This window comes from Orycteropus afer, unplaced genomic scaffold (assembly GCF_000298275.1).
Source record: "Orycteropus afer afer isolate SDZICR_OR568_19922 unplaced genomic scaffold, OryAfe1.0 scaffold00037, whole genome shotgun sequence".
NCBI classification, from domain to species: Eukaryota; Metazoa; Chordata; class Mammalia; order Tubulidentata; family Orycteropodidae; genus Orycteropus; species Orycteropus afer.
The window spans coordinates 8,673,666-8,684,191 of NW_006921624.1; the positions used below are offsets into that span (position 1 = coordinate 8,673,666).

Here is a 10,526-nt window from a genome sequence, read left to right on the forward strand (position 1 = left end):
AAAGTGAGAAAACACCCAGTTTCATTGAAACTACCAAAACTATTTTGTTTCAGGGTGGTTTGAACATATTAGGAGCCTGTGTGGTATAAACCCACTGCCGTTGAGTTGGTTCCAACTCAAAGCGACCCCCATTAGGTTTCCAAGGTAGTTAATCTTTACAGAAGTAGATTGCCTCATCTTCCTCCCATGGAGCATTTGGTAGGTTTCAACTGCTGCCCTTCTGATTAGCAGTAAAATATCTTATCCACCATGTCACCAGTGCTTCTTTGTGTGGTATAAGTGGTTTACAATTGGCTACTAAGCTAAAGGTTAGTGGTTTGAACTTGCCCGGCTGCTCTGTGGAAGAAAAGCCTGGCAAACTGCTTCCTTAAAGATTACAACCAAGAAAACCTGTGGAGCAGCTCTTGACTGTAGCACGTGGAGTCACCATGAGTCAGAGGCAGACTCAGCTGGCAGCTAACAACAACAAAACATGATACATGAGGTAGTTTCTATTCAAAAGACTCAGGAAAAGAACAGTGTTCCTTTCTGCCCTCACTGGGGCCCACTGTTAGTTCTAGTGTGATCTGGTGGCATAAGAGTTGAGTTTCCCTGTCATGAGTTGATTAAAATACCAATTTAGAAGGTTGTATATTTTAGAATGGTATTTATTCCCTCTGCACTGAAAACACCGTGAGATTAGCAGCTCTGTGTATATTGTGTACAAGTGAATCACCTGCCCTTAGCACAGTGCCTTGTATATTGTAGCATTTCTAAGGTACTTGTTCGCTGAACAAGGAGCCCTGGTGGTTCAGCCACTAACCCAAAGGTCAGTGATACAAACCCATCAGATTCTCCATTGGAGAAAGATTTGGCATTCTGCTTCTGTGAAGATTTACAGCCTTGACAATCCGATGGGACAGTTCTGCTCTGTCTTGTAGTGTCTGTCATTTGGAGTCAGAACTGACTTGATGGCAGTGGGTTTGGTTTTGGGGTTATTTGCTGAACACGTGATGGGCCCTACAGGGTAGAAAAGCATCCCAGGAGTTTCTTCACCTCAGATGGAAGCTGTTGCTTCAGGCTCCTTATTCTCTGTATCTGCTGCTGCTTCTGGACTCCATGGTTTGCCAGCTAGCAGGGCTTTTCTGAGTCGTCTCCAGAAGATGTGCTGCCCCAGGACATTGTTCTCCCACTCGAGGTAGGTGTTCCTGTTGAGAAGGCGGTACAGCTCCACCTGCTGCCGCAGCAGGGACTTCTCTACCTTCTGCAGGATGATGAAGATGATTCCAGAGCAACTGCTCAGAAACTGCCAGGTCTGGGCAATCTCATACTCAAAGATACACCAGCGGCTCTGGATGAAGTGCTGGGACACCACAACGATTACCTTCCGGCTTTTGTGGAAACCTTCCTGGATGATGTTGGCAGAGATGGCCACGCCGGGGATAAAGTCTCTATAGTGAAGGCAGAGATGAAAGGGGGGCACTCCCTCTTCCAAGTTCTTTACCAGCTCATTCCTCACCCAATCCTCATCCTGACTAGAGTAGATAACAAAGGCATCATAGGTGCATTCACCGCCACCATACCTTTTGCAACCAGCAAGAAGCATCAGATGGAAATAGAACTTATAGACCAGAACTAGTATCAGAAATACTATGAAAACAAAGACAGCTGACACACTGATGACTGTCTTGCTCATCTGACAGGTGCTATTCCTAAAACTCAGCACGGACAAGCCCTGCATATCTGAAGGTGTTGCACACACCATTTGTTCAACTTCCACAAAGAGCCGTTTCCGGGTTTTGACCCACTGCAGGAAACTCTGGTGCTCACAAACACAAGCAAAGTCATTCTGAGTAAGATTTAAGAGAGTTTGATTACTTGGAAGACGCTGTGGTTCTTGAATATTGGAGGCTTTTATACGATTGAAACTACAGTCCAGAACTTGGAGAGAGTGGAGATGTTGATAGGGAAGTATATCCAATGACAGGAGTTTGTTATAACTCATGTTTATCACCTGAATTCTGGGCAGTGAGTCAAAAGCTCGCTGGGACACCTGTTCCAGGTGGCAAGTAGAGAGGTCCAAGAAGGTCAAGTTGGTCAACTCTGTGAAGATATCTGGAAGGAAGTTGTCCTGAAAATAATTGCCAGCCATTTTTAAAATTTTTAGGCTCTCCAAGCCATGAAAAATGCCATGGAAGGTGACCCGGGTATTGGTATAAGAGATGTCAAGATAAAGGAGTTTTGTGAGTGACAGGAATACTGAAAAGTCACTGGCCTGTTTCAAGTTGGAATGGTGGAAATCCAGATATTCCAGTTGTTCCAAGCCCAGAAAGTTTGAACTCATGATAATAATATCATTGAAGCTCAGGTCTAAATACTTCAATCTCGTTGTCCCAAAATCAGCCTGAGAGCAGCAACTTCTGTAACTCAAGCCATTTCTACTGAGATCTAGAAACTCCAGGCTTGGTAGTTCAAATTCTACAAAAGTGTTACTATAGTGATTGGCAGTGAAAACAAATGTTTTCAGAGAGTAGAATGACAAAGATGGAAATTGTTCAAATTTACAGTTAATCAGTTCTAAGGATTGCCATCTGAAATCTTTAGGAAGTTTTTCTAAATTGACTACATATAAACTCACCAGGGAAATTGCAGAAAGATTTGCCAAACAATTAAATGTGCCAATATCATCCAATGAGAATTCATCGAAGTATGCTATCTGAAATTCTTCAACGGTCAAATTGCACAGACCCTCTAGGGCATATTTGTTAAATGTGTCCAAATTCCTTTCATTTTTAAATTCTCCCAGTACCAACTTATGAACTTTTAAACCAGCCAGACCTTCAATACAGGTTTTCATTATATTTATACTATCAAAATTACTTCTCAAAGTCAGTTTATGGAGCCTAAGTTCCTTGAAGGCATCTGGTTGTATAAATTTTATCAGGTTCAAAGACAGGTCTAGAGAGAGATTGAGCAGGGGAATTTTATGTAGAACCTGCAAGTCCTTACGATAAATATTTTGGATCTGGTTATTGGAAAGGTCCAAGTATTCCAGGTTAGACAAGTTAGAAAAATATTCAGGAAATTTGGAGGAATTGATAGAATTATGAGCTACATTAAGCTCCTTCAAGGTTTTAAGATGCCCAATGGGGAAGTTCTCTAGAGAGGGTAGATTTATCTCAACAGCCACCAGCTTTTGTAAACTTGATAATCCAGAAAAGCTTCCTGGAGCTAAGTGCTGGATAGGATTTCCCGTCAATATCAAGGTGGAGAGATGGTTTAGTCCCTGATATGCATCATCTTCAATTATCTGAATTTCACACCTATATAGAAGAGAGAAACATTATATAATACTTTTGCTAAATAAAAACTCAAATTAGAACAGCAGTACCAGTCATCGAGCTCTTCATGGGATGTGACACACCATGTAAAGACATCAAGCAGGACAAGTGATGTCATACTGGCCAGACTGATGCACTCTTTTTATATGCTTGGCAAACATGCTTAGCAGAGACAGCAAAATCATCAGAAGAAAAGTAGTTAAACAGTAATGATTAGGGTACATGATGACTGTATGGTTGGTGGAGTATGTAATATCCTTGGATTCAATTTAGCCATTTCCTGCCATAAATAATTGTGATCGTACATCTGATTTGTACAAATGATAGAGACAGTTATTGTTAGACTTGATAAATGACTAAAGATCAATTTCAAAATTATTAAAAATTACAGGTACCATGGATATCTTTAGTGAAATGAATATTGCTTGATATAGGTGTTAATATGTGAGATGAATGAGTTTGGTGGTGGAAAAATTGAAAGTGTGCTAGGAAAGTTTATATCAAGGAAACTGACCCAGAGTAGGGAGATCAAATCAGGGTTCTCTGAAAACACTTAAATTGAAATATGCAAGATGAATAGAGTTAACAAGAAAAGCAGGCAAAATGAACAATGATACAAAAGCCCTAAAGTAGGTGGCAACCATGATATATGGAGTGCTATGGACTGAATTGTGTCCCAAAAAAAAGTATGTTGAAGTCCTAACCCCTTGTACTAGTGAATGCAATGTTACTGGAAAACAGAGTCTTGGAAGATGTTATCAGTTCACATGAAGTAATAGTGGAGAAGGGTAGATCCTAATCTAATCTGAGTGATGTCCTTATTAAAATAAAAGAAGAGACACAGAGACAGAGGAAAGATAGCCATTTGAAGACGCATCTACAAACCAAGGAATGCTTGACGCTGCCAGAAGCTGGGAGAGACATGAAAGGATCTTCACTGAAGACTTCAGAAGGAGAAGGGACTAGCTTACATGTTGATTTGATCTTACAGTCTCCAGAACTGTAGGAAAACAAAATTCTGTTTTTGTGAGTCTCCCAGTTTTTGACATTTTGTTTTGGCAGCCCTAGAAAATTATACAGATGGGATATAGAGTTATAGGATAATATAGAATGATAGGATTTGAAAAGATATTGAACAAATAACTATAAGGATTCTTCAAGTGGATTAAAAAAAAAAAAAAAACTCATTCCCACAGAGTTGGATCAACTCATAGTGAGCCCTGCTTGGGTTTCCAAGGCGATATCATTAAGGAATTAGATTGCCTGATCTTCCTTCCAATAAGTGGCTGGTATATGACCTCCTTAATAACGGAGTATGTAATATATAGCTAGTGGTCAATAAATATCTGTTGATAAAAGTTGAAGTCAATTTTCTATCCTGACTTTAAAAATAAATGAAAGGTTGAATTGTCCTTAGAAACCATCTCATTTCATAGATGAAGAAATTGAGAACTGGAGAAGGGAGGTGGCTTGCCCAAGATTATATTGGAAGTAACAAATCTGTTGAATAAAGGAATGAAGATGAGACTAAACCAACCAGGCTTCCTGGCCCAAGAATGAGCTGATAAGATAATGAACATCTCACCTTGGGCAGTGTGTTCAAGTTCATTCATTACCTGGATAAATCCAGCACACGCAGTTCTGGGAAGTTGGAGAAGCTATGGCTGCCTAAGTGCCTCAGTGGGTTAAAGCTCAGGTCCAGGTTCTTGGTTGATGAGGGAATATTGTCAGGTATTTTGTAGAGCTTGACCTCCATGCATTGGTAAGAAATGTTAGGCACCACCTGCAAAGATCACATGTTAGGTATAGTGTCTTACTGCATATATTTCAACAGACCACTGTCCCAACTCCTCTCCTCCTAGAACTGCATAGGGGCCTCTACTACAAGCACAGAAGTTAGTCAAACTTCTATTCATGCCCCATTCATTTATTCAGTTACATACCCACTAACTTCATACCTATTAAATGCCCTAGTGTAGATTAGGAGGAAAAGAGCACCTACTATCCTCCCAGTGTTCTAATTCCTACCATAACCATGGCAACACTTAACAAAAGAAATGGACTCAAGTGATGAAACGCTGAGACTTTTGTGTGTGGAAGCTCTGGCTTTCATCTTAGCTCTTCCTTGGAATCTGGGGCAAGAATTTTTTTATTGCTTTTTTTTTTTTTTTTTTTTTCAATTTTCTATCAACCTCAGATTTCAATGAGCTCACAGTCTTAGGTAATAGTTAAGGTGGCAATACAACTAGCACTGTCTACAAAGGCCATCAAAAAGACTGGGGAAATATGTCCCAGAGAATCTCTGGTTCTGGGTGCAGTGAGAGCTTCCTTAGAGAGCTTCCTACAGGGAGGTGATTTTAAGGTGAGTCTCAGATGAAGTAAGATCTGGATACAAGGAAGAAAGAAGGATATCTCATAAAAAGAATGGAGTGTGAGCAAGGAGGGGATGGAAAACTAACTCAAATTTGCTGGCAAGTAACATGAATGGTGGAGCCTAAGCCAGGCAGGTAGTCAGAGCCAAATCATCACCTCACCTATAACTGAGCCACCACTGTGTACCAGGCACTAGGAATATGGTGCTACATAAAATCAGCAGTGACCCTGCCCTCTTACATATTCCATTCAAAAGGGGAACACAAGCAATGAAAAATAGAAATAATTATGTGCTATGGAAAAAACAAACCAGCATAAGGGGATTGAAGACAGATAGAGGAGCCTGGAATGTTCTATTATTACATGGGACAATCAGGAATGACTTTCCTGACAAGCTAGCATTTAAGCAGTTATCTGAATGATGTGAGGGATGAATTAAGCCATGAGAAGAACTAGGTTTACTTCATCCTTCGCAGTAGGCACTAGTCATATATGGCTATTGAGTTCCAGAACTGTGGGTTGTTTAAACTGACTTGTCCTGCAAATGTAGATGATACATTTTAAACAACCTGTAATCAACAGGTTTTAAAGATTTAGTACCTACAAAAGATAGGAAAATATCTCATTAATAATTTGTAATGTGCATAAACTGTTGAAATATTTTTAACAATTGAAATAAGTAAAAATGTTAAAATTAATATCACCTGTTTCTTTTTACTTCTTTTAATGTGACCATAAAATATTTAAAATTATGTATCTTTGTGAGTAGACACATGGAGGGGAAAAGCATTCCAAATAAAAGGAATAACCATTGCTAAAGCCCTATGGTAGGAAACTTCTCAGGGCAATGGAGAGTTAACGCAAGTTATTAACGAGGAGAATAATTGGTTAGATCCAAGCCTTAGGAAAAATAATAAACAACAAACAAAAAAGTGCAGGATAGATTAAAGGAAGAGGACAATGGTATCAGGAAGCCAGTCACTATCCAAGATGCAAGACTGAATGACAGCCTGCACCTTGGAGGGCAGGAGAGGATGGGCATTGTAGGGGAGAGCTTTGGAGGCTGACAGTGGATCAGAGGGAAAGAGAGGAGCCTTGTGTGGCTGTGGGTTTACCCTGGGATGACTCTGACTAGGAAATCTGCCTCCATTAACCTAATAGGAAGAGGCGTACAGGAAGGGTTGTGAGGAATAGGGTTGTGGACAGAGAATGGGGGAAAAGGGAGAGTTTGAGATGATGATTTAGTCTTTGTTACATATTAAAGTACACTGTTTTCCTCCACATCCTCAACTTCAGGACTTTGGCTGGCTGTTTCTCTTAACTTTCTGACCCTGCCCCGCCTTAAATTCCAGAACAGTCTCCTGGCTGTTCAGTTCTGCTATGGCCTTCCAAAACAAGTGCCACATCCACATTAGGGAAAAACAAGAGAGATGCATACTGAATCCATGCTAAGACTGTACCCAGTTGATGGGTGCTTCACAAAGAAAATCATCATTGCATTAGCTGACATTTTGCATCGTTGCGTTTCTTCTCTCTCTCTCTGTCTTTTCTTGCTACTTCTCTATCTCTCTCTTTTCTTTCTCTCTCTTTTCCATTCTCTGTAATTTCTCCATTCTTTGGATGGAATTATACAAATGGTTTCAAAAGTCTGAAATTCACTTTGAAAGTTCTATTGTTAGACAAAAAAAAAGATACCTTTTTCCGGGGATTGAGAGAGTCAGTGTAACAGCTGAAAGCTGAACCCACAAACCCCCAGCAGAAGCAATGACACTGTAGCAGCCCTCTTCCAACTCTCTATTGAAGGAGCTAATATCATAACTACTTTATAGATATGAAAACTAGTCTCAGGTTTAATAACATGCTCAGGTCACACAGTCAGCAAGTCATAGTACAATGATCTTAACCAGATTTCGCCGACCTAAACGTGCTACTATCACTCAAAGTCCTAAGTGGGACACAGCCCCATCCACTGCCCATTAGTTTTCCATAACAATTACTTGGTCCCTGCGGTTTCTCAGGTCTTTAATTTGACTCCTTTTCATAAAATAAATTAACCAGGGCACACAGTGGGAAGTACTGGGCAGAGAGTAGATTTTTGGAAGCAAAGCAAAGCTCACAGGCGAAGAGTTAACCCCAGCCGCCACTCACCTCTGTGCAGGGCTTCCAGGTCTCAGGTCTCAGGTAGGAGAGGAAGGCCATGGCTGGTATCAGAATCCCAGCCAGGCGTGAGAGAGGCATCATCCTGGCATTTTCTGTGAGTAGCACTGACCCTTTGAAAGCATGACACACTATAATGGCCTGATCAGGCAGCACTGAGGCACCAGTGGCTTCTTTCCCCAACTCAGTGCCCCACAGCAACTAGTGTATTCAAAGCAGAGCCTGGCAAGAGGCTAGAGGAAGTGAGAGTGGCAGCGTTAGCATTCTGGACTTCTGTTTCTCAGATATTTGTCTCCCCTGTCACAGAGGGGAAGTCAGAAGGAGAAGAAGAAAAAGTATGCAGAGCAGTGGCTCTAGTAACAACAACAGGAAGCTGGCTTTTATCCCAGAAAGTCACCTGACCCCCGGAATGGTAAACTTAGGGACTGGGGTCAAACAGTTTGCATAACTATCTAGGACAGGTTTACAAACTTGGTTCTAGTATAGAAGCTTACTGTCCTATGGAACGTGCAGAAGTTTGCATTTCTGAAAATGATTTTGAATGTAAAACCCCAGTGGAATATTGTTTGCAAAGGACAGGAATATTTCAAAATACTTGGGATTCAGAATCAAATGTACTAAAGATGAAATCCAGACTCAGTCACTTTATGGCCGTGTGTCACTGATTCAGTCACTTAAACTACTCAGCCTCAATCTCTGAGGATAATAATGGTAACAGAAGCTCGCACTCAGAAATAAGTACAAAGAAAACCACATGACAGTAGTCAGATTATACAAACTACCAAGCCTTAGTTTTCTAGTCTTTAGAAGAGACGTTATAAGAGTTTTCTTATATGACTGAATTAAGTTAACTTGCATAACATTCCTAGTTTAGTGGATGGTTCATCATTCCATTCCATTAAGATTACGATGGTTAAGAATGCACAGAAAATGGGGATAATAATAATATATACTTCATAGTATTGCTATGCGATTAAGTGAACTGCTATTTATAAAGTTCATAACAAGCACAATGTGTTTGCTACATAAGGATATAGTTTATAACATGGGCATTATTGGTAGTGAGTCCCAGATACCTCTACTGAAATGTCCCACAAGCACCTCAAATCCAGTATGTCTAAAGCCAAATTGTGAGGGAGCATGTCGGAATGGACTGAGACTCCGCTCAATCTTTTCACTATGTCAACACATCTGTAAATTTAGCTTAAAAATAATCTTTTTGTTAAAATTTTGCTTTAAGGATCAATTGAGGTTATTTATGTAAAGCTCTTAATGCAGTGTCCAGCACACAGTAGGTACTCATAAAGTCTAGTTCCCTAGAGAGTGAATGGAATTTCACCTCCACATAGTCACCCAAGATCTCTTTGACTTTACTCTTCTGATTTCATCTTTTTTTTTTTTTTTTTTTTTTTTCACATCAACCCTTAAGCCATGTCTTGGAGATTTTATTTATAAATATTTCTAATGTGATTCTCCATGTCTATTTCCATAAATATTGAACATATCCCATGATCTGGACTAGTACATAGACTCTTAATGGCATCCCAAGGCACAGTCTTATCTCTTCCAATGTCTCATCTTTTCCAACTTATTCTTCAGCCTGCAATCGAAGCAAACTTTCTAAAATACCAATATGATCACTTCACATCCTATTAATAGTGTTCTAAGGTTGTGCGTTGCCTGGGTCTCAAGCCTCCTGGCCTTTATACACTCTGTTTGTGCCACCAACACCATCACCACACACACAGACACAGACAGAATCCAGTTCTGTAGGAGAAACAAGTATGTTTGTTATTTAAGGGCAGGTATAACTAGACTTCATTGCTAAGACACAGAGTTTAATTGAATACAGTTACTTAAGGACATAGTAGGGCAAATGCTCTTTCTCCCCACCATTTGATAGAAAACCCCTTAATGATCAAGATGAGGCCTAAGAAAAAGGGTCCAAGAAGATCCCTAGACATTCCCTAAGCAGGGTTTCATAAGATGCTAATATATGTGCTTTATAGAAACCTCCTTGGAAAATTTTTTAACTCGGGAATCTCTGATGGTGCCTTGTAAAGATATTCCCTTTTCATGGCAAATGAAGGCCATCTACTGACCTTAATCAAAAATATCTAAGTATCTTCCAGAACACGAGCTACATATCAAATGCAGAAGATAATCTTTAAGCATCTTGGTTATCAAATCTGATCTGCTTCTGTTTATGAAACTACAATCATTCCTGTTACCATTCCTGTGCATGAGAGTGACAGTAACTTGTAATCATGGGCCTCTAGTTTCCACTGCAATGGAGTAATACTAATACCTGAGCAATATAGCAGATACTTAGTCAGAAGACCTGGTAAGTCACTTTGTTTTCCATTCCTTTTTATGAGAAGCAAGTTTAACTTAGGGCCCATAACTATTCAGTCAGTAGAGGAACTTCATATTTACCAGACACATGGAAAAAATGTTTGGTATTATTTGGTGGTCCCTACATTCAGTAAGAACTAAACAAACAAAAACACTAGATGACCTGTGCTAGGATGAAATGATTCCTGTATTTAAACTCCAAATTTCAGTAGCTTAATGTAACAGAAGGCACCTACTGATGAAGGTTGAAGAATACAGTCTGCAGTATGGATTACATCTCAACATAAAGAAAACAAAAATCCTCACAACTGGACCAATGAG

General features: G+C 39.9%; 1 protein-coding gene across 1 annotated transcript; it reads right to left on the bottom strand.

The window, feature by feature from the left end:
- Positions 1-1,036: 1,036 nt before the first annotated feature.
- Positions 1,037-7,934, bottom strand: TLR4 (toll like receptor 4). Its single transcript, XM_007936671.1, has 3 exons — positions 7,842-7,934; positions 4,937-5,103; positions 1,037-3,302 (listed from the first exon to the last, which is right to left on the bottom strand). The coding sequence occupies exons 1-3, from the start codon at positions 7,932-7,934 to the stop codon at positions 1,037-1,039; spliced, it is 2,526 nt and encodes an 841-aa protein (XP_007934862.1).
- Positions 7,935-10,526: the final 2,592 nt, after the last annotated feature.

Bases quoted from the DNA above. Each gene is read 5' to 3' on its own strand.
- TLR4 (XM_007936671.1), bottom strand. From the start codon at position 7,934: ATGATGCCTCTCTCACGCCTGGCTGGGATTCTGATACCAGCCATGGCC. The intron at 5,104-7,841 runs GTGAGTGGCGGC...TGATCTTTGCAG, and splicing joins CCTGGAAGCCCTGCACAGAG to GTGGTGCCTAACATTTCTTA. The intron at 3,303-4,936 runs GTAATGAATGAA...TCTTCTATATAG, and splicing joins CGTGTGCTGGATTTATCCAG to GTGTGAAATTCAGATAATTG.